Source organism: Megalobrama amblycephala, linkage group LG18 (assembly GCF_018812025.1).
Source record: "Megalobrama amblycephala isolate DHTTF-2021 linkage group LG18, ASM1881202v1, whole genome shotgun sequence".
Classification (NCBI taxonomy): Eukaryota; Metazoa; Chordata; class Actinopteri; order Cypriniformes; family Xenocyprididae; genus Megalobrama; species Megalobrama amblycephala.
The window spans coordinates 632,928-657,432 of NC_063061.1; the positions used below are offsets into that span (position 1 = coordinate 632,928).

General features: G+C 41.0%; 2 protein-coding genes across 3 annotated transcripts in view; both read right to left on the minus strand.

Annotated features, from left to right (window-relative positions):
• The window catches only part of sh3pxd2b (SH3 and PX domains 2B), a 58,335-nt gene extending 47,169 nt beyond the window's left edge, over positions 1–11,166 (minus strand). For both annotated transcript variants that reach the window (XM_048165287.1, XM_048165286.1), the window contains exons 1-2: positions 10,874–11,166; positions 1,455–1,535 (exon numbers count right to left, since the gene is read on the minus strand). In XM_048165287.1, the coding sequence (XP_048021244.1) occupies positions 1,455–1,535; positions 10,874–10,945 (153 nt within the window). In that variant the 5' untranslated portion in view covers positions 10,946–11,166. The remainder of the gene's footprint in view (positions 1–1,454; positions 1,536–10,873) is intronic.
• Positions 11,167–11,438: 272 nt separating this feature from the next.
• LOC125253576 (leukocyte cell-derived chemotaxin-2-like) lies at positions 11,439–22,892 on the minus strand. Its single transcript, XM_048167596.1, has 5 exons — positions 22,781–22,892; positions 22,431–22,703; positions 22,240–22,330; positions 12,587–12,730; positions 11,439–12,340 (listed from the first exon to the last, which is right to left on the minus strand). Exons 3-5 carry the CDS (start codon positions 22,265–22,267, stop codon positions 12,174–12,176), a joined length of 339 nt encoding a protein of 112 aa, XP_048023553.1. The 5' UTR covers positions 22,268–22,330; positions 22,431–22,703; positions 22,781–22,892; the 3' UTR covers positions 11,439–12,173.
• Positions 22,893–24,505: the final 1,613 nt, after the last annotated feature.

A 24,505-nucleotide genomic window follows, 5' to 3' on the forward strand; every position in this document is an offset into this window, starting at 1 on the left:
GTTTCATGGCAAAACATCGAACTTTGTCAGGCCGTCACGGACATGCCCTTCAACGAAAACTCAAGATCTTTGCAATTTAACATCGCAAACGCCTTTAAACTAGACTGACCAAATATGATGTTTATCGGATAAAATCTCTAGGAGGAGTTTGTTAAAGTACAACGTCTGGAAATGGCAAAAAGTGCAAAAATTTTGCAGAGAAAACTCAAAATATCTCACTTCCTGTTAGGTTTACAGATTTTGCACCTAGTGACTTTTTTGTAGGTATTGGGCTGTTACACGTGTCTGCCGAATTTCATACCTGTATGTGAAACATAGCGCAAAGGGCGCTTAGTTGAAATTTTGTAGGTGGCGCTATCGAGCCATTTTGCCACACCTAATTCTGAAACCCTTACCAGGCGTAAATTTTCACTACTTCTGACACATGTGCAAAGTTTCATGAGTTTTTAAGCATGTTTAGGCCCTCAAAAATGCGATTCATTTTGAAGAAGAAGAATTGACTGAGCTATTACAATAGGGTCCTCACACCATTGGTGCTCGGGCCCTAACAATAGTCTGTTCCATTCTGATTTATTAATTTGTGTTACTACTTCATTTGATAATTTATAACCAAACAGACAAATATGAATGACCAGTGTGCTCACGTGTAGTTTCAAATATTTATGCAATGTTGGTTGAACATCAGAAAATTAGTGCTTTTACAGCATTATTTCCAGAACATTGTGAACCTGGGGTGCATTTCCCAAAGCGAACTATGGTCACAAGTTCCGTCGTCACTAATAGAGTTCAATGGGACTTACGACCATAGTTGACTTACGACGCTTTCGGGAAACGCACGCATGAAGATGCCATTGCACAACTCATGAAGTTCCTCATGAATCAAAACATTCAGAATCACAATCACTGTAAGGCCCAATGAAACCCTCCTCTTTTTTGTCTAATTAACGTTTAATTAATTGAAATTATCAAAACATATAATTTATTAACAGTTTATTAAAGTCGGAATTGGAAGATGCAATAGACTTTTCTTCCCTGTTGTGACATATATCCTAATAAACCGGCTTCTCGAACAAGAAAAAAAATGTAGTCACCAGCCTAGTCACAGAGGTCTACTCAAAGCAACCTATATCTTAAGTGAGTTTCTACACACTCGGAGCCATGAATATGATGACTTTTCCTGTTGCACCACTGAACCATCTAATTCCTGCCACATAAACTTCAGCAATTCTGTGGCCATCAGTGAAATCCATGTTGATCTCTCCAACTAATAAGCTTTTAGTTCTGCACATGACATCAAACTTAAGGTTTGGCATCACTTCATCAAGGTTCCATGGCAAAGAACAGCCACACTGTTTAAGTTCTGCATTATGCCTAATGTCAGCAAAAAGGATGCTAATATTTTCATTCACAAATTTATTATCACATTAGTATACTGTAACTAGTCTAAAACTCACCTGAAGGTCGAAAAATTTACTGTAGCGCCTGAAAATGATCTCAGTGCTGCCATCAGACCAAGCCACTTTGATAATGTAAACCTACAGTAAAAAAAAGAAAGAAAATGAGAGTTAACCCACATTTACAGTTCATTGGTTAAAGGTTAGTTCATCCAACAATGAAAATGAAAATTTCTGACCCTCATAGTTTCAAACTTGTACAAGTAACCAGTACTTTGGTCTCTTTTTCATGCAACTTTGATGAATGGGGACTGGAGCTTTCAAGCTTTAAAAAGATGCAGAAGCATCATGAATGCATCCTAAAAGTGTCTCTAATGACCTGTGCACTACATTCCATCTGAAGCCATATGACAGCTTTGACTAAAACTAAGCCATCACACACTGAAATTGCCCTTGGTGTGACCCAAATCTAAATGATTTGTTCATGAATCAGACTAATTCACTCGTTGATTTAAATTTTGGATGCATCCAACTGGAAGAAAACTTTATCATTTGATAATGACTGAATTTTAATCTATTCCTCATACAAAGACATTGTTTGGCTCCAAAAGACAGAAGATTATACTTTCACTTTAATGATACTTTCATGGTATTTTTATAATCCTTTTGAAGCTTTTTAAGGTGCAGTCCCTTCATCAACACTTTGCATAGAAAACAGCAATTGCACAGAAAACAGCAACCAGTGCAATTCTTTATAATCTCTCCTTTTGTGTTGCACAGAAAAAAGAAAGTCATTCAGTTTCAAAACAACATCATGACTGAATTTTTATTTTTCAGTCGAACTTTAATGTAACCCCGATCACCACCTAGAAGCTCATCATTTAATAACAGCTTGCTAAAAGTTAAATTATAATATTAAAGTGATAGACTTCTTCTGTTAAACATACAGTGAGACCTCTTTATTAATTAGTTTTTGCCATGTTGAGGTTAGGCTTGCTGCGATAGTCAGTTTTGATGGTGTTACCGATGTTCAACCGCAACACCGGTTACATCACTTGCCCACCGTGGCATGATTTAATAAAAATCATTTAGTTCAGGTAGAAAACAGACACTGCAATTACAAACTGAATGCATCTGCTCAATTCAGCGTGAGCCGAACGAGAGTCGCAACACAGATCAGCAGCAGGAAACAGATTTCATTCATTACAAGAGTGAGGAGCTGACTGACAAGACGATGGCAGAAGATTTTTGCAATATTTTGGATTTAAACCCAGGGAACCTGCAAAGGATTAGTTGTGCTTTCTAGTTATTGTGTTTTTCATTAAGAATAATAACCCACCATTCAAGCAATTGCCGCCCCCGAATTGGCGCTAATTTGAAAGCAAAAGTAAAATACGCATGGCCGCACAGGCATTCATAACGGTGCGTGTCTACTGTTAAGCTCAACTTCCATATGAATTAATTGAAAACGCTATGCACCGTGATGAATGCCCGTGTAGCCGTGCATATTTTACTTTTGCTTTCAAATTAGAGATTTAAAAGCAAGGTGCAAAAGAGGGAACCCCCCATCCCCCCAATTCCGGTGATACGGGTGTTACCGGTTGTTGTCGCACGTTGATTAACTGGTGGCAAAATTTCCTCACCGTCACAACCCTAGTTGAGGGAGATTCACATGCTTTATCCATTTTGTTCACGTGCAGATAGATTGTGTGCATACAGAATCATTATTGTCAACACTGTTCTGTGATTTATCAATGAAATAGCTTAGATAATGAAAAGTTATAGCATATATTTCTTAGTAACTAAAACCCACAGCTTCACTATCAGTAGAGAGACGCTGCCAGGTGGAATTCACATGCAATCGCTCTCTCACTAATGCATACGTATGAATGTAATCTTTACTGTGCTACTTTATCTGTATCTGATTTAGAATGAGCAGAAATATGTGAGAAATATAACGACCCAAAGACAAAAGAACTGATAAAAATAAACTTATGTAGGAGCAATAGGCTTTGTCGTATGCCATAGCTGTGCACAAGGCAACCCGTGTTCCAGGTCATTCACACAGAAAGCATTTTTGCTTTCAAAAACATGAAAATCGGGCAGTGGAATACAGAAAAAAGCATTTTTAAAAGTTGAACTGATTTGAACTTGAGCGCCGCATTTTTACAATGCCAAATCATGCAAAAGACGCAAGATGCAAGTGCAACGGTCATATACACGTCCGTTACGGTCTATTTGCATTAGTTTATATCCAGCTGGGCATGTTTATGCATTCATTAGCCAACTAAGTTGCTTATTTAAAGCTAGTAATGTAAGAATGCCAATTAATATGTTCATGCAGCTATGGTTTCGATTAAAAAAATATCCTCACTGTAACACATATTTTCTTATTTTGACTAGATAATAATAATGTTCTCTAAAAGAGAGCAAGAAAATCTGTATATACATATACCTACAATTTCAACATTATGGTCCTAGTCAGGCCCGGTTCTCTGAATAGCGTCAAAGGTTTCTATTTACAAACCCGATTCCAAAAAGTTGGGACACTGTAGAAATTGTGAATAAAAAAGGAATGCAATAATTTACAAATCTCATAAACTTCTATTTAATTCACAATGGAATATAGATAACATATCAAATGTTGAAAGTGAGACATTTTGAAATGTCATGCCAAATATTGGCTCATTTGGATTTCATGAGAGCTACACATTACAAAAAAGTTGGGACAGGTAGCAATAATAGGCCGGAAAAGTTAAATGTACATATAAGGAATGGCTGGAGGACCAATTTGCAACTTATTAGGTCAATTGGCAACATTATTGGGTATAAAAAGAGCCTCTCAGAGTGGCAGTGTCTCTCAGAAGTCAAGATGGGCAGAGGATCACCAATTCCCCCAATGCTGCGGCCAAAAATAGTGGAGCAATATCAGAAAGGAGTTTCTCAGAGAAAAATTGCAAAGAGTTTGAAGTTATCATCATCTACAGTGCATAATATCATCCAAAGATTCAGAGAATCTGGAACAATCTCTGTGCGTAAGGGTCAAGGCCGGAAAACCATACTGGAGGCCGTGATCTTCGGGCCCTTAGACGGCACTGCATCACATACAGGAATGCTACTGTAAAGGAAATCACAACATGGGCTCAGGAATACTTCCAGAAAACATTGTCGGTGAACACAATCCACTGTTCGCCGTTGCCGGCTAAAACTCTATAGGCTCATTTAAAATGGACTGTGGCAAAGTGGAAAACTGTTCTGTGGTCAGAAGAATCAAAATTTGAAGTTCTTTTCGGAAAACTGGAACGCCATGTCATCCGGACTAAAGAGGACAAGGAAACCCAAGTTGTTATCAGCGCTCAGTTCAGGAGCCTGCATCTCTGATGGTATGGGGTTGCATGAGTGCGTGTGGCATGGGCAGCTTACACTTCTGGAAAGGCACCGTCAATGCTGAAAGGTATATCCAAGTTCTAGAACAACATATGCTCCCATCCAGACGTCGTCTCTTTCAGGGAAGACCTTGCATTTTCCAACATGACAATGCCAGATACTGCATCAATAACAACATCATGGCTGCGTAGAAGAAGGATCCGGGTACTGAAATGGCCAGCCTGCAGTCCAGATCTTTCACCCATGGAAAACATTTAGCGCATCATAAAGAGGAAGATGCGACAAAGAAGACCTAAGACAGTTGAGCAACTAGAAGCCTGTATTAGACAAGAATGGGACAACATTCCTATTCCTAAACTTGAGCAACTTGTCTCCTCAGTCCCCAGACGTTTGCAGACTGTTATAAAAAGAAGAGGGGATGCCACACAGTGGTAAACATGGCCTTGTCCCAACTTTTTTGAGATGTGTTGATGCCATGAAATTTAAAATCAACTTATTTTTCCCTTAAAATGATGCATTTTCTCAGTTTAAACATTTGATATGTCATCTATGTTGTATTCTGAATAAAATATTGAAATTTTAAACTTCCACATCATTGCATTCTGTTTTTATTAAAAATTTGTACAGTGTCCCAACTTTTTTGGAATCGGGTTTGTACGTGTTTTTACAGCTTTGAGCAGTGTAGCCAATCAGAGACATATTCTGTTGATCTCTTGAACACAATGGCCAATCAGAGGTGTTTAAGTTAGTCAAAATCCACACACTACTCAAAACGCTGGAGATTTTGTCCAGTGTCGAGTTCCGCACGCTCGTAAATCCTCGTATTATAACAAACGCAGACATATCTAAACAAGTGTAGACACGACGTAAACAAGATTCACTGTGCAGTCTAGACAGCTTCATTGATTATAACAGAACTTTGTGAGATCGCAATAGTTAGATTTTTCTGTATTTGGCTGAGCAGTTGTTTGAGTGGCTCACCAATGTATTGGATTTTAAAATAAGTAAGTTCTTGTGAGGAGAACAATTTATTGAAGGTAGTAGTGTAGCACATGCGATGTTAGCATGTTGGCCTTCAAGACTATTAGCACTTCTAAGAATCTTAACTTCTCCCAAAGTTCTGTCTGTGGTACAGGACTTTATACCTGAAGACAAAAGGGCTACAAACAATAAATACTGTTAGCACCTCCCACTGGAGATCCTGCAATCTACAAGAAGTTCCTGAGGAATGCTCTTCCTTTGTTATTCTAATTGTATGGACCATTTGGTTCACACCTTTACAGACACAGTTTCAGTTAAATTGCATCTGAGGCACAGTCACAAAACGCATCTGACTAAAGATAACTGAAATACACAATCTTTCAGCGACAGACTGATATGTGACAGCTTTTAAGTGATTATTTAAGTGATTATATTCACTCTCGAAATTGCAATGATTGACATACAAATGGTCAAATATCATAATCTATGATATTTGACATAAATAATCTTATAAATCCCTCACTGTGCATTGCTATTCTTGTTATGGTGGTGCTTACATTATACACCTTTGTTCCATTGCATAACAGAACCTGTTAAATGTTACATGTTTCACACACAATCATATTTTGTTGTGTTATTTAATTCATTTTGGATATATCTATTTTTATTTATGTTCTTTGGAGTGTTACTTTTTTGGTTCAGTTTGGATAGCTTTTTTATAGTTAATATATATATTCATATTTATATTTTTAACAAAGTACAATACATTTTCATAAGCCTCGTTTCCACCGAAGTTACCCTGAAAGATTTGTCCCAGGAATTTTTTTTCTTCACGGTCTAAAGTACCATGAAGATTAGTCCCGTGACGTAGGACTGCGTGCAACTTTCCAGTTCCTGCTGGATTTCATCCTCAGCATATAAACTTAATAAAGGCTAACCTCGTCGCCAGTATTTTTTAAACTCCATTGCTGATTCGAATAGCAAACAACTCTTACTGCACGCACCGCAATAGACTTTTAAAAATGGTGGTTGAAAAAAAAATGCTATGTGGAGTCAACCAATCAAAATGCAGCGTGAACGTAGCCAATCATCATGTTCAGCGCCCAAGTCCCACCCCCAAAAGTTCCTAAACTTTGAAAAGTACTACCTCCTGAGCAGGGACTTTCTGAGGGGGAAATTTTACCCAGAACTTTATTTAGACCCTGGTTCATGCGATCGAAATACACTGAGTACCATCACAAAGTCCCTAGTTCCTGGGGAAAGTTCCTGCGGTGGAAACGCAGCTACAGTTCAGTCAATACTGTTTATTCTTGTAATAAACTTCAGCACTGTTTTACTTTGAATGTTGTTTTGACTCAGTATTAGTTTGAACTATCTGTTAATTAATTGGTTATCAGCAGGGACTGCCCAACTTAGTTATCAGTATCGGTAAAATCCAATATTGGTCGACCTCTACCGGACACTTTAAGTGTTTAATACTCAGAAATAAAGAGATAAATGTCAAATAGAAACTCTTTTAGATAGGTATCCTGAGCCTCCTGATCACATCTCCAGAATATTATTTTCATAGGAAAGAAGGCCTGCCTTCACCAATGACCTGCTTCTTTGTGCAATATAGCATTGCTTTATTATTTCTAAGAATGTAATGTTGATTTCCCACACATCTCAAATCAAGGGTCCTTTATTGATCAGCATCAGTAACTCAGTCCAGTGTTTTATAAAGCGTGTGCTGCATGCTATTAATGATGTTTATAGTAATCGACTTGCTTTCTTACGCTGCATTCTACCGAGAGAGCAACACCATCAAAGGATTTTCTCAGGATAACTGATGTCTACATTGACGTTTCACAACACTGAAACCTGGATCACATTTAGATTCTGGCTTCCTGGATCATGCTGTTCAGATAAACACTACTGAGGATGCCATCAGATTGTACACAACTCACACTATCCCAGCTGTTGGCATTGCACATGGGCAGCTGTTGTGTTCATGTGATGTTTTGTTCTGAATGACGTAAAAACTAGTTGCTTCATTATTTTTAAAATGACTGACTCATACTAACTGGAAACGGCAGCGACACAAATACAGAACTGAAAATAAGACTGACCCATTAATATTAACACTTTATATTCTATTTCTTTTCTATTTATTAAAGAAAAACTTAACATATTGTTGCCATTTTGTTGGCTTCTATTTCTTCTATTGTTCTCCTCATTTGTGAGTCTGCTAAATGATTAAATGTAAAATGTAAGACTAAAATAACTTCAATATGTCTAACTTTTCTCTGGATATCATACCACTTTCTGCTGCCAACAAATGAAGGTCATGGGTTTGATTATCAGAGAACACATATACTGGCAAAATGTAGACTTAGAATTCACTATGGATTAAAATGACAGTCAAATCAAATGCATGCATGTGGGGTGTGATTTGACAGGGGGTGGGGAGATTTCCCTGCCTCTGCTTTTGATTTCCCCCTTCTGTTCATTCATTTCTTGAATCCCCAGGGATACATTTTATTCCTGCTTCTGGTCAAACAGGATTCATTTCCTATTTCTGACAGATGATGGTGAACTAATTTTTCCTTCTGACATATGAAAACACGTGTTACAGACTCTTCAGAGTAGAGCGGTGTAATTGGATGAATATTATGCTAGAATGTTATGTCTAATGTTCATAATGCCAACGGTTTTACTAGCGAAATCCGTTGACACGAGGCGAGAGATCATCTATAGTCACTGCCATCACTCTTTCATGACACCAAAACAAATTTCAATTTTATCTTGTGTTATAGATTTTATTTTAGCGGTGCAAGCAGCTTAGTAAAATGTGAGTAACACTAAATAAAAAAAATGTTGGGTTAAAACGGACAAATCCAGCGACTGGTTGTTTTGACCCATCGGTTGGGTTAAATGTTTGACCCAGTCTGCTGGGTAGTTTTATTTAACTCAACTAATGTTTAAAAATTACTGTATTGCTCACTTAAAATGAACCCAAAATAGGTTGGAAATTAAAATGCATTAATATGTTTAATAAATGAACATTTATTAATACGTTTAATACATAATAATTAAATAATAAACATTTATTAAACAGCTTATTAATAAATGTTCACCTTTTGATTATTACAGTTGCCTCTAGTAATTATGTGTCTCCAACCTATTTTGGGTAACTTTAATCCAGCCATATAGTCATTTTTAATCAATAGTTGAGTTAAATAAAACTGTCCAGCAGGTTGGGCAAACATTTAACCCAAACGCTGTTTTTTTTTTTGTTTTTTACTTATTCTGGACTAAGATAAAATGAAGACAAATTAACCAAAATAGGTGGATGAAATGTGTTTAAAATGTTTGACAGCTGTCCTTAATACCTCATGGGTCCTGAAAATCACATAAATAAATAAGTACAATAAGTTAATTGTTAAACAATGTATTTAATTTAGTTAGTTCAGTTTAAACAATTATTTTCTCTATTTTACTCTTCATTTTATATGAATTACAGGGTTTTTGTACATTGATATCTAGATATCTACATATCTACATTCAATTTTTGAAAACATGTCCAGGTCAAATGCCAAAAAAAACAAAACATTATTTGCCTGACAATAAAGCAAATCTAAAATAACTTTTTATTATTATTATTATTATTATTATTATTATTATTAATATTCCCAATATGGAATTCTAATTAGCTATTGCCAAAGACATTTTACCACAATATAGGAAACAAATTATTGTAATGCAATGTTTCATATGTATTTTTAGCATAAATAAAATGAAATACAACAAATAAAACCATAATGTATAAATACTTTACAACTGAAATATTGTTAGAGGTTTCATTTTTGCTACTTTCTTTCTTTCTTTCTTTCTTTCTTTCTTTCTTTCTTTCTTTCTTCAGATTGAGGAGTGAAATATGACTGGGGCATGTATTTGACAGGTTCAGGTCTGTTTCAAAGCACAGAAATAAAAAACTCTAAATCTAGGGAAAATAACAACATGGTAAATCAAACTGACAACCTTGAGCTATAGAGGCTTACAGAGTGTCAGATTGCCTATTATGCAGTGTAAGTAAGCTTTTAAATGACGCTTATTTAAAAGCTTATTTTGTCGTCTTAAGAGTTAAAACACAAAAAAGTACAATTATTGGCATAATAAAACATTATCAGGCCAAAAAATGCGAAATGGTCAGTGCATCATTGCATCCCTATTATAACTCTCGTTACATTCCTGGATTCTGCTCACCCAGGTTCTGCAAAGCATATGCCCTTCCATTAAGTTAACAAGAAAAAAAAACAACTATTATTATTCTTATCTCCAAAAGATTAATTAAAATACACACAACTTTGCCTTTGTTGGACTGGAAAATCCGAACCTACAGCTGCCAAAACAGCATTCAATAGCAGATCCCAGGCTAGAGAATGACCTCAGAGTGCTGTGGAGTGGGGTTAGGGGTGTGCAGAACTTTAAGGGTGTGGTGAACAGGACAAACATGGAGGTATCACAACAGCTCAGCAAAGTACTTTAAAATGAGTTAGTACTCAAGTTATGGATGGAAACCACTCTCAAAACTTACAAAAAGCACATTTCTACTAATATATATACATATAGGCATATATATATATATATATATATATATATATATATATATATATATATATATAGGCCTATATTAGAATATATATTCTAGTTATATATTCTAGTTGTATATATATATACACACACTTAATATCTAAATAAAAAATTACATTCTGATACAGTCATAGACTCTTAAGTGTCTTTGTTATATTTATGCAGATGTGAAAACATCTGGATTGACTCTATTACTGCAGTATAGGTAACTTATAACCCACATCTGTCAGGAGACACTTCAAGAGTTTAAAGCTCTGCAACAGTAACACAGAAATAAAGAGATACATGTAACATAGAAACTCTTTTAGCGTGTTGTGCTGATGTGTAACTTGATCCTCCTGATCACATCTCCAGCCTCTTTGTTCAGACCAACCAGCGAAACATTCTCAAAATACATCCCTAAACACTTCCATTAGGAGAAAAAACAGTAGGAAAAGTTCATTAAAAATCTTTAAGGATGTCAATCGGTGTCAACTTACATAGTGTTTGTTGGGGTTTCTTCTCTTTTGCACGTCTTGAACAGTTACTTCTTGTACAGTCCGCCGTGGCATGTTGTAAGAATCTCAGACTAAAAACAGATCAACAATAACGTTCAGAGCCACAGCAGATAATCTGAGAAAGTTTTCCGCATCGATTTATAGTCATTCGCTTGTTTGTCTATCCGTTTCTGCGGGTTTATAGTCCACGTCTTATTTCCTGCAGTCTGGACCGAGTGAACTCCCAGCCTATCCCAGCTCACCGACTCTAATTTAATTAAAGCCCACCGTATTCTCAAATCCTACTATGGGATTTCATGGCTCATGAATATTAAACACGCACCGCGACGTTCGCCCAACACCCCTCACTGATTGGCTGGAAGGTAGACGTTGGTAAGTGGGCGGTCGCCAGCTGCCGAATTATTCATTCCATATATGGTGAAGGATTGGCTCATTAATATTAATTAGGCCGAAGACAATATTTATATTCATGAATTAATCCTTCGCCATAGTATGATTCGTCATTTTGCTCATCTGAGACCAACCCAACTTAAAGGCAAAGCGCACAATCATTTCCTTTGACACAAATGCAGTTTTTACCCTCTGTGTATATAGCTCAAGGCACACATTTGCAAAAATATTTTACTTTTATTTCAGTGAACATGAACTGTGTTACAAACACAAGGCCTGCCAATGCCATAACATGTTTTTTTCTCTTCCTCCACAATCGATTATGCAGCATCATGCATGCAATTTTCCCCCTTGGGATGCCTAAAAAAATAGTTACCATAACAACTGCATTTTCTTCAGAGAGCACCTATCTTTCCTATGCAGGGACAATGTTAGTCATCCAATAAAATGAAGCTAGAAGTAACAGTAAATGTCATATGGAGGGATATCAGTATACGAAAAAATAAAATTGAGATGTATTTGCAAACATTGATGATCAAACCAAACATATTCTCATTAAATAATTTGATCACAAATCTATGTCTGAGATGTTTATTTTCACATAATTTAAATGTAAATCAAGTGAATAAGTAGGTGTGCAGAAAAAAAGATAATAGGCTAATAATAATAACAATTATGGGATTAATGATAATAATTATTATAGTTATTTCCCTGTTATTCTGTAGATTAGTGCTGCCATCTTGTGGTACTTTACTTTCATTCTCATGAAATTATTACATGTTGTATTGCTTGTAAAAACAGTCAGTTTATTATGTTATTTAAATTAAGTGTTGAAGCCATGCACTAATGAAAAGCATTTATAATGACTGGTGTAATCTTCCATAAACGTGTCTCATATGAAGGGCGAGGGATCAGAGCCGTCACACATCTGAAGTTCCAGGTGTGAAGTGATGCCAGAGAAATTCTCCTGTTGTGGTAACAGGTAACCCATGGCCTTTCCCTGAACAACAGAGCCAAAGTAACCATATGGACGGATGTTGAAGATCTTCACACAGTGCACTGAGGACACAGACACAGAATAAATGAGTAATTAAGTAAATAAATAAAGACATTGGTATGGGTCAGCATTTCTGCTACAGCAGTCGATGTAGAGGGAGGTAACATGGGTTAATGATAAGCGTATGTCTAGTTTAAAAACTAGTTTAAAATGCATAAAGTAACGACATGTTCATAAACAGATGAATAGTTATTTTAACTTATTATTATAACAATTTTATGTTTCACGGAAGTCATTGTGCCATTTACCTTTGTTATAGAGTTTGACACCATCATATTGAACAGTCTCCCACTGCTCTCCCAACAGGACCACCAAGGTTTCCAGAAAAAGGAGCGTTGATGATGCCATAATCACCACACACAATATCAATTCCCTTGTGGATACCCCCATCACTGAAGATACAAGATAAATCACATGCTTTAAAAAGCATCAATGAAGCAAGAGTTGTAGTTACTGTTATGAAAAATGCTTAAAGGTGCCATTGAACGTTTTTTTACAAGATGTAATATAAGTCTAAGGTGTCCCCTGAATGTGTCTGTGAAGTTGCAGCTCAAAATACCCCATAGATTTTTTTAATAAATTTTTTTTAACTGCCTATTTTGAGGCATAATTAGAAATGCGCCAATTCAGGCTGCGGCCCCTTTAATTGCTCGCACTCTCCGCCCCCGGAGCTCTCGACACTATCACTGCATAAACACAGTTCACACAGCTAATATAACCCTCAAAATGGATCTTTACAAAGTGTTCATCATGCAGCATGTCTAATCGCGCAAGTATGGTATTTATTTGGATGTTTACATTTGATTCTGAATGAGTTTGATAGTGCTGCGTGGCTAACGGCTAATGCTACACTGTTGGAGAGATTTATAAAGAATGAAGTTGTGTTTATGAATTATACAGACTGCAAGTGTTTAAAAATGAAAATAACGACAGTCTTGTCTCTGTGAATACAGTAAGAAACGATGATAACTTTAACCACATTTAACAGTACATTAGCAACATGCTAACGAAACATTTAGAAAGACAATTTACAAATATCACTAAAAATATCATGTTATCATGGATCATGTTAGTTATTATTGCTCCATCTGCCATTTTTCGCTATTGTTCTTGCTTGCTTACCTAGTCTGATGATTCAGCTGTGCACAGATCCAGATATTAATACTGGCTGCCCTTGTCTAATGCCTTGAACATGGGCTGGCATATGCAAATATTGGGGGCGTACATATTAATGATCCTGACTGTTACGTAACAGTCAGTGTTATGTTGAGATTCGCCTGTTCTTCGGAGGTCTTTTAAACAAATGAGATTTATATAAGAAAGAGGAAACAATGGAGTTTGAGACTCACTGTATGTCATTTCCATGTACTGAACTCTTGTTATTCAACTATGCCAAGATAAATTCAATTTTCAATTCGATGGCTTCTTTAAGCCAGGGGTGGGGAACATTGATCCTGGAGGGCCATTGTCCTTCAGAGTTTAGCTCCAACCCTGAAAAAAACACTCCCCTTCCTGTAACTTTAGTAATCCTGAAGACCTTGATTAGCTTCAGGTGTTTTTAATTAGGGTTGGAGCCAAACTCTGCAGGACAATAGCCCTCCAGGATCAACATTCCCCACCCCTGGCTTAAACAAACAGGAAAATGTTTTGATAGCTCCGTAGGACAGCATTGTTTACACTTTATGGGGAAATAAAACTATGAATGGCTTACTTTGTTGTCTTTGCACTTTGACTGCAATATGAGCACATATTTTAAATGTACACATCTGTCATTACAAATTAAAAAAATAAAAACATAAATACAACTCACCTTTATATTAAAATATGTTATATTAATTTTATTGTATGATGTTATATTGTGAACCGTGAAATGGATAGTTCATTCAAAAAATTAAAATTTTGTCATCATTTACTCAAACTCATTTAATTCCAAACCTGTATGACTTTCTTTCTTCTGGAACACCAAAGATGATAATTTGAAGAATGTTGGTAACCAAACCGTTTTGGTGTCCATTGATTTACATTGTATGGACTAAAACACTGAGACATTTCTCAAAATACAGCATCTTCTTTTTATGTTCTATAGAAGAAAAAAAAAAAAAAAAAGTAGTTTTGGAACGACACAATGGTGAGTTAATGATTTCATTTTTGGGCTATATTGACAATTTAGCATGACTTTAGGTGCCTTATTGCTTTTATATAACAAATGTATAAAAGTTTGCAATTTCGTTCCTGAATTCTGATTGGTCAACAAAGCGTTTCGGCCATAATAAACTCCACAACATAATATCAACAAAACACCTGTTCATCATATCTGTCACAGACACGTCAGGCTCCACCTCCCGTCAATACCCACGCACCCAATCACCGGAATTCTAATCATCGCCACCTGCACATCATCAGCCACTTAATCACCAGCACTATTTAACCCACACTCACACACACACCAGTTGTCCGGTCTCGTTTGTAGTACAGACTCATGTATGCGAACCTCAAGGACTCAACCTGCTACTTACCTGCTACTTACCTGCTACCAGCGATCCCTAACGCTCCGTTGTCTCCAGTTCCCCTCCTGTGTTCCTCCTTCCGTGTGTGTGAGTGTTCCTCGTCAGCCATTCTCCATCTCCTCGACTTCTACCTCCATCTGCAATCACAAGGACAGTATCAAACCTCTATCATCTCATTTGAATTCTCCATCTTCCATTTACTCACCTGCTCATTGCTGTTTCTCAAATAAACCACCATACTTGCTTTTACCTCTGCCTCCGTGCCGTCTGTATCATAACAGAAGACCGGACCAGTAAAACATGGCTGGAGATCAGCATGAGCCAACAAGACCCGTTCCAGGAGCTCGTGAGCGCGCTGCGCCGAGCACTCACTCCACCACAACCACCGTCACCAGCACCTGCCGCCGCTTCCCCAGTCACTTCTTCATTGCACTTTCCAACCCAGCACGCCAGTCCCATGGCCAGGCCGGCGCCCTACTCAGGATTGGCGGAGGATTGCAGCGGATTCCTCCTGCAATGTGAGCTGGTCCTGGAGATGCAATCGCAACTTTACCCCACTGACACCTCTAAAGTCGCATTTATCATCTCGCAGCTACAAGGTAAAGCTCTCCGTTGGGCAGACGCACTCTGGATTCAAAAGAACCCCGTGGTGAAATCCTATTCAGCCTTCGTCTCTCACTTCCGCGAAGTCTTTGGAAAACCCCTTTCGGATTCATCTGTCGGTGAGAAACTCTATAAATTAAAGCAAGGATCTAACGCTGTGAGTGACTATGCTTTGCAGTTCCGTACCCTGGCTTCCAGTAGCGGATGGAATGAACAAGCCCTCATCACTTCCTTCCGCCAGGGGTTAGAACCAAAGTTGCGATTGCATCTCGCTGCATACGAGGACAACATCGGCCTCGAACGCTTCATCCAACTCGCCATCCGTGTGGGCACTCGTATGCAGTCGTGTCTTGAAGAGCACCAGGGCCAGCCACCACTTCAACCTCTCCTCCGTCGGTCCGAACCCGTCAGCTCCCCAGAACCAGCCAGCGAACCTATGCAAGTTGAAAACTCCCGACTCACCCCTGCAGAACGACAACGCCGGCTGACCCTGAACTTATGCCTCTACTGCGCCTCTCCCGGGCATGTACTCTCCGCATGCCCAACACACCCTCCAAGACCTCTGGTGAGTGCCATCCTTCCCTCTTTAATCCAGATGAAACCACTCACCACCGTTGTAACCCTTACTGCTGCCAATATGTCTGTTCCAGTTGTTGCGCTCCTCGATTCAGGGTCAGCCGGGAACTTCATCTCCGGGTCCCTCTGCCGTCAACTCAAGTTCAAAACCTCGCCTTCGCCTAGTATCTATCAAGCCCACTCCATTACCGGAAAACCCCTAGGCCGCAAAAAGATCACCCGATGTGCTGGTCCTCTGCAACTCCGCATAGGCCTCCTTCATGTCGAGGATATCCATCTGCTGGTTCTGGAGGAATCCACCGCTGACGTGGTTCTAGGGCGAGATCCTGAAGTGGGGCGAACACTGTTTCTCGACCTGCCTCTCCGGGTTTCCTGTTCCTCCATCTCCACGTTCCAAAGAAGTCTCCATCTGTGCCACTTCCATTGAAAGCCCCATCAAGAAACGATCCATCGACATCCCAGCCTGTTATGCCCCCTTCAGCGATGTCTTTTGCCCACAACGAGCCTCCACACCGGCCATGGGACTGCGCCATAGATCTGCTACCGGGTGAACCAGTGCCACGGGGAAGGATCTACCCCCTATCTGTGCCGGAGGAGAAGGCCATGGAGGACTACATCGACGAGGCCCTCAAGCAAGGATACATCCGTCCGTCTACTTCCCCTGCTGCTTCCAGCTTCTTCTTCGTGGCCAAAAAGGACGGAGGCTTGCGGCCCTGTATTGATTACCGCTCACTCAACAAGATCACCATAAAGTTCCGTTACCCACTTCCCCTCGTCCCAGCGGCCCTGTAACATCTCCGTGGTGCCACTGTGTTCACTAAGCTGGACCTCCGCAGCGCGTACAACCTCATCCGGATACGCGAGGGGGACGAGTGGAAGACCGCCTTTGTCACGCCCACTGGCCATTATGAATACCTGGTCATGCCCTATGGACTAGTCAACGCCCCCTCCGTATTCCAGGATTTCATTCATGAGGTGCTCCGGGAGTTTCTCCATAAGTTTGTGCTGGTGTACATCGATGATATCCTCATCTACTCCCGGAGCCTGGCCGAACATCGCCACCACATTGCGGAGGTCCTCAAACGCTTACGGCAGTTCCAGTTGTTCCTCAAGGCGGAAAAATGCTCCTTCCACCAGTCGTCCGTCCACTTCCTTGGATACTACATTGACCACAGTGGCATCCGGATGGACGAGGGGAAGGTGGACGCCATCCGGTCCTGGCCCACTCCGACTACCATAAAAGAACTCCAACGCTTCTTAGGCTTCTCCAATTTCTACCGCCGTTTCATCAAGGGCTACAGTTCCATCGTCTACCCACTCACCAACCTTCTACGCCATCAGCCCAAGTCTCTGTCCTGGTCCGAAGAAGCCACACAAGCCTTTGAAGCCCTTAAGGAAGCCTTCACCACCGCTCCCCTCCTCGTCCACCCTGATCCCAACCGGCCCTTCATCGTAGAGGTAGACGCATCTACCACAGGAGTGGGAGCGGTACTTTCACAGCAGCAGGGGCAACCAAGTAGACTCCATCCATGCGCCTTCTTCTCCCGCAAGCTCAACCCGGCGGAGGTCAACTATGACATCGGTGACCGCGAACTCCTGGCCGTCAAGCTCGCGTTGGAGGAATGGAGGCATTGGCTGGAGGGAGCCAAACACCCCTTCCAAGTTCTAACCGACCATAAAAACCTGGAGTATCTTAAAGCTGCTAAAAGATTAAACCCCGACAAGCCCGCTAGGCCATGTTCTTTTCAAGATTCGATTTCACCATCTCCTATCGTCCCGGCTCCAAGAACCTCAAGGCTGACGCCTTATCCGGTCTCCATGCTCCTGATGAGAAGTCTGAAGCTCCTGAAACCGTCCTCCCAGAAACCATCTTTGTGAGTCCCATCCAATGGTCTGAAGAGACTCTGCCCTCCTCCAATGCCTCCTCCAACACTCCGCCGGGTTGCCCTCAAGGTCTCCAGTACATCACCAGAGCACGACGCACTCAACTCATCCACGCAGCTCACTCATCACTTGGCACTGGTCACCCGGGGGTCAATGGAACCCTCTCGCTGCTTAAAGCACGCTTCTGGTGGCCCAACTTGGTCAGGGATGTCAGAAGGTACGTGCAGGGCTGCAGGGAGTGCGCCATCTCGAAGAGCTCTCGTCATCTGCCGGCCGGCAAGCTCCATCCTCTGCCCGTTCCTGAGCGACCATGGTCACACCTGGGAGTTGACTTTGTGACGGATCTCCCACCTTCTGAAGGTCATACCTGCATACTCGTGGTAGTGAATAGATTCTCCAAGGCCTGCCGGCTGATCCCTCTCCAAGGTCTACCTACCGCTCTCACTACTGCTGAGTTAATGTTCAACCACATCTTCCGCTACTATGGAATCCCCGAGGACATTGTATCTGACAGGGGCCCCCAGTTCATCTCCCGAGTCTGGAAGGCCTTTTTGTCGCTCCTGGGTGTGACCGTCAGCCTATCGTCGGGATACCACCCTCAGACGAACGGGCAGACGGAATGGAAAATCCAAGAGATCGGCCGCTTCCTGCGTACCTTCTGTCACGGCCACCAGGACTCCTGGAACCAGTACCTGGGTTGGGCCGAGTACGCCCAGAACTCTCTCCGTCAACCTTCCACCGGATTAACACCTTTTCAATGCGTACTCGGCTACCAACCCCCATTGTTCCCCTGGGACGGGGAACCCTCCAATGTTCCTGCCGTCGACTACTGGTTCCGGGAGAGCGAGAGGGTGTGGGACTCAGCCCACCATCAGTTGCAGAGGGCCCTGCTCAGACGCAGGATGACAGCCGACCTTCGTCGCTCCAACGCTCCCAACTACCAACCTGGGCAGAAGGTCTGGCTGTTGACAAGGGACATCAGACTGCGTCTGCCATGCAGGAAGCTGAGTCCCCGCTTCATTGGCCCATTCACCATCCTTCAGCAAATCAACCCCGTCACGTATCGTCTTCAGCTTCCTCCTGAATATAAGATTCATCCCACTTTCCACGTGTCTCTACTCAAACCTCACCACCCTTCTCTCTCTCCTTCCACAGAGCCTGACGTGACAGCCGCCGAGCCCCCCCTTCCACTTCTTCTGGAGGATGGGACTGCTTACGAGGTTCGGGAAATTCTGGACTCCTGGCGCCGTGGTGGTCTCCTGGAATACCTCGTCGACTGGGAGGGCTACAGGCCAGAGGAGCGGTCGTGGGTCCCGCGGAACGACATCCTTGATCCCAACCTGCTACAAGCCTTCCACTCCAGCCACCCGGACAGACCTGCCCCACGCCCTCGAGGTCGGCCACCACGACGTCGGGGTCCTTGGGTGGGCAAAACATACCAATTTTGGATTCTTCCTTCTGGGCTGGCTTTGTCACTTCACACCATTACGAAGTGCATAGACACAGCAACTCTGTTGCGACTGGAGTTGGGGAAGTGGAGGGATGCCAAAATAGCTGATGCCGGAGCAAGGGGAGTGGCTGCTTATATGCTCTGGCAGTTAATTGAAATATTAAATAGGTTCACCAGCTGCCAGTAAGTTACTGTACATTTTACAACAATCTCTTTACAGTGCAGCTCTCAAATTGAATCCCAGGAAAAAATTGCTTTCTCTAATACAGGAGATAACATTTCTAGGAGTGCAGTGGGATTCAACCATGGTGCAGGCAACTTCATCTCCTGCTTGTGTGGAGACCATTACAATAGTGACTCAAAAGCAGAGGCTTTCATCCTTGGTGGCACCCTCTGCGAGTCATAAGGGTTGCATGCAGGTGCCTTCGTACCCTTCTTCTGTGGAGAAGACCAGAATTTTTGGCTCAGGGTGTCCCATTGAGGGCATGTTGCCATTGAAAAAATATTTTGATGGACACCTCTCTCATAGGCTGGGGTGCAGTCTTCGAAGGTCGCCCACCTATGGACTCTGGAATATCTGTCATCTCACTTGGCCAATAAATTGCCTGGAGATGTTGGCGGTACTTCTGCCCATTCTTCCAGACCTGAGGGGCTACCATGTGTTTGTCTGGTCAGACAACATATTGGTGGTGTCATATATACTGTATAAATTGCCAAGACAGGTTGCGTTCGAGTCCACTGTACAAGTTGGTGCAGCATACCTCGCTTTGGGCTCAGGGCAGACTACTCACACTTTGAGAAAAGTCCATATCCTGGGACATCTGAATGTGAAAGCAGACGTCCTGTTGAGGCAGGGGCTGAGGCCTGGAGAATGGAGACTCTAGCCACATGTGGTGGGGATGATTTACTGACAGAGTGGAAGTGAATCTGTTTGCCAAAGTTGAGACAACCCACTGTCCCCTCTGGTTCTTTTTCATTTCATTTTTCAGCCCCATGGGTGCTGGATGTGATGGTGCTTGGTGATGATGTGATATGCTTTCCCCAATAGCACTGCTCCCGGGAGTTCTGGCAAGACTATGGCTAGACAGAGTACACCCATTGCTCATAGCTCTGTTTTGGCTAGGCTTCCCTTGGGAGAGTCAAACCAGAAGCATCTCAAGTAAAGGATTTAATATGGTACTCTCATCCTGAGATATGGAAGATGTGGATTTTTGTCTGGAAGGGGGACCCATTCCAAGGTTACGCTCTCTCGACTGATGTGGTCAAGACCATCCTGAATGCTAGAACTCCCTCCACAAGGAAAATGAATGATCAAAGTGGTGACTCTTTGCATTGTGGTGTGAACAGTGTCATTTGAATCCAGTCCACTGAGTTCCTTCAAGAGCAGCTTTGGTGTGCCGTTTTATGACATTTCATTAGAGAGACACTCCCTAGTATCTGGCTTTTTATGTGGAGACAGACAGCTGAGGCATATCTGCCCAATGAGTGTTCCTTCCTGGGATCTGTCTGTAGGAGTCAGTATCTGAGGAGCTTCTGACCCTTAAGGTGGTCCTTTTATGGACCTTCTCTTAAAGAATAGGGCATTTGCAGGCCCCATTTTGGAAGTGAATCTGTTTGCCAAAGTTGAGACAACCCACTGTCCCCTCTGGTTCTTTTTCATTTCATTTTTCAGCCCCATGGGTGCTGGATGTGATGGTGCTTGGTGATGATGTGATATGCTTTCCCCAATAGCACTGCTCCCGGGAGTTCTGGCAAGACTATGGCTAGACAGAGTACACCCATTGCTCATAGCTCTGTTTTGGCTAGGCTTCCCTTGGGAGAGTCAAACCAGAAGCATCTCAAGTAAAGGATTTAATATGGTACTCTCATCCTGAGATATGGAAGATGTGGATTTTTGTCTGGAAGGGGGACCCATTCCAAGGTTACGCTCTCTCGACTGATGTGGTCAAGACCATCCTGAATGCTAGAACTCCCTCCACAAGGAAAATGAATGATCAAAGTGGTGACTCTTTGCATTGTGGTGTGAACAGTGTCATTTGAATCCAGTCCACTGAGTTCCTTCAAGAGCAGCTTTGGTGTGCCGTTTTATGACATTTCATTAGAGAGACACTCCCTAGTATCTGGCTTTTTATGTGGAGACAGACAGCTGAGGCATATCTGCCCAATGAGTGTTCCTTCCTGGGATCTGTCTGTAGGAGTCAGTATCTGAGGAGCTTCTGACCCTTAAGGTGGTCCTTTTATGGACCTTCTCTTAAAGAATAGGGCATTTGCAGGCCCCATTTTGTTGTCTCACCTTGCTTTGACCTTGCCTCTGGGCTGGTCAAAGTATTATTTCACTGTAGACTGGATTTTTATTTTCTGAAGGCATCCTCTTATACAGCTCAGTTGGTCATACTTCCCTCCACTGTTTCTGTCATAGGAGCAAGAGAGGCTTCATTTATTTGGGCTTTGATGGTTGCAGCCTCAAAGCATTATATATTGCATGGGATCATGCGATTGCCCTAGACTATGAAACTCACAAGTTTTATTTGCCTCTGGGAGTTAAGGCCCACTCCACCAGGAGTATGTGTAGTCTTTTCTAAGGCGCTACCCATGGGCGCGTCTTTTCATGGTATTTGTGTTATTTTAATTGTTTAAATAAGATGATTACTACGTAATAAAAATATAAAGTACTACTATATTCATTAAAATATTATTTTACTAAGCAAATTCATTAAACACTATTCTTCCATCTGTTAGAATAAAAGTTCATATTTAGCCTCTATAGGTGCTGTCATAATAAAAGTAACCAATTATCCCAACATATGATTGTAACTTAAGGTATTTTAGGTGTTTGGATATAATAGATTATGTTTCAGGAGAAATGCTGTTTCTGAAATACCTTTTGGAGTTAAAGCCACCACAACCATAGCTGTCACAAGCTCGCACTCTGTTGTGATGACTACCAGCACACAAAGTACTCCACGCTGCAGCTAAAAAAGAGGCAAAGAAGTTATTCTGACTAATTTTTTAAAAGAAACCAATAAACATCTAGTCAAATCTAAATTCTAGTCAAATAGTGGAAAATCAGACCTGGTGTACAACACTGACGTGATATCTCTCCTCGACATTTATCCTTTAGGTATCTGCCCTGACAAATGTAGGTATTACGCTGACAGATGCCTCCAATGCTGGTGCAATCCATGTCATTTCTTGGCTTAGTTCCTCTTGTCCGGGTTAAGACCTTTCTGCCTCTTCCAGTCATGGTCAGTCTCTTATCAGGTTGGGTGATTTTCATTCGCTCCTCCTGAACTTTCCTTTCTGTTGCTTTCTTATCATTTTCAAGGGAAACACCCATGAGAAACACTGTAAGAAGGAATATATTGACAAATGGTTTAACAGAGTTTCAATTTAAGCTGTTATATTGTAAATATAGTCAATACCTGTAATGTCTTGTTTTGGTGTTGTTTCAGGTTCACGTTATATGGTTTATTTTTGTAGTTATGCTTTGTTTCTTTGCTTTGTTTGTTTTCCTTGTCTTGCCATGTGCTTTTGTGTCATGTGATTTCCCTTACCCTCTTGTGATAATGTCATGTGCTTCCCCAGTCTCATGTGTCATGTTTTCATTGGTTGTTATAGTCATGTGGTTTCAGTTCTGTCCTGTAATTGGTTCTTTGTCTTGATTGTTCACAGGTGTTCCTTGTTTGTCATTAGTCTCTTTGTATAAATAGCCCTCATGTTTCATTGTTATTTTGTCTAGCTTTGTTGTTGATGTAACCTGCTATTGGTGAGTGTGTCTGTTGGGAAACCATGTCAAGCCACGTCTTTGTTTTTGTTTATGTTTGGAATATTATTAAAACTGCACTTGGGTTCTCACTGTGCTCGCCTCCAGTGGACTTAGTTACACTACCAAAAGAGTACCATTTGAAACTATAGGGACAATATAGAATACTCTCAGTGTCTTATTGCTGTTATAAATTGATTATTACTTAATAAAACTATTAAGAACACAACATTATTTTTCAACATTTATTTTTTTTAATTAACATCTTTTGTTCGGTAAATATTTTTTCAGTACCACTGAAAGGTGTTTAAGGTGACGTAGTTACACTTTACTAAATGTACTTACTATAGTAATAACAGTAAATTATGCATAATTACAACCCTAAACCAAACCCTAATTGTAACTCTATAGTAAGTACATAGTTAATTAATATTACTCAGTACATATGTAAGTACAATGTAACTATGTCACCTTAAAAAAAACGTGTAACCATTTTTTTCCAATCATTCTCACCAAAAGAATTTGAGGGGGAAAAAAATCCTCAAAGTGTTCTAAGCCAAAAACCAGCTATGAGATGTAATCAAAACATAAATGTTACAATATAACTTTATATAATGTTCTGTAGGCAAGCATCGGTGCCTTGAATTTGGACCAGTACAAAATGATGAAGAGGGGTGTGATGTGCACACTTCGGCTCGTTAAAGACCACTCTTGCTGCTGCATTCTGGATCAGTTGCAGATGTTTGACAGTACATGCTGTGCAATAGTCCAGTCTGGATAGAACAAGAGCTTGGACAATGTGTTGTGTAGCATGGTCCTGATAGGAAGGTCCATATCTTCCTAATGTTGTACAAGGCAAATCTGCATGACTGTGGCAGTTCTTGCCATGTGGCCTGTGAAGTTTAACTGATCATCAATCACAATTCCAAAGTTCCTGGCTGTCCTGGATGGAGTTATGGTTGACGAACCTATCTGAAGAAGTTGTGAGACAGTGTTGGGTTGGATGAAACCACAAGCAGTCCTGTCTTTGCAATGTATTGAAGGTGATGGTCCTTCATCCAGCAAGAAATGGCTGTCAGGCAGGCTGAAATGTGAGCATCTACTATTGGATCATCTGGCTGGAATGAGAGGTAGAGTTGTATGTCATCAGCATAGCAGTGATATGAAGAGCCATGTTTCTGAATGACAGATCCTAGTGATGACATGCAGATGGAGAAGAGAAGAGGTCCAAACACTGAGCCCTGAGGCACCCCAGTAGCTAGATGTTGCGATTTAGACACTTCACCCCTCCAAGACACCCTGAAGGACCAACGTGAGAAGTACGACTTGAACCAGGTTCCTGAAATGCCCTTCGTCATGACAGTTGACAGGAATAACTGGTGGT

Bases quoted from the DNA above. Each gene is read 5' to 3' on its own strand.
- LOC125253576 (XM_048167596.1), bottom strand. From the start codon at position 22,267: ATGGTTGTGGTGGCTTTAACTCCAAAAG. The intron at 12,731-22,239 runs GTATTTCAGAAA...TTGTATCTTCAG, and splicing joins GGTGGCTTTAACTCCAAAAG to TGATGGGGGTATCCACAAGG. The intron at 12,341-12,586 runs GTAAATGGCACA...CTGTGTCCTCAG, and splicing joins TGTCAAACTCTATAACAAAG to TGCACTGTGTGAAGATCTTC.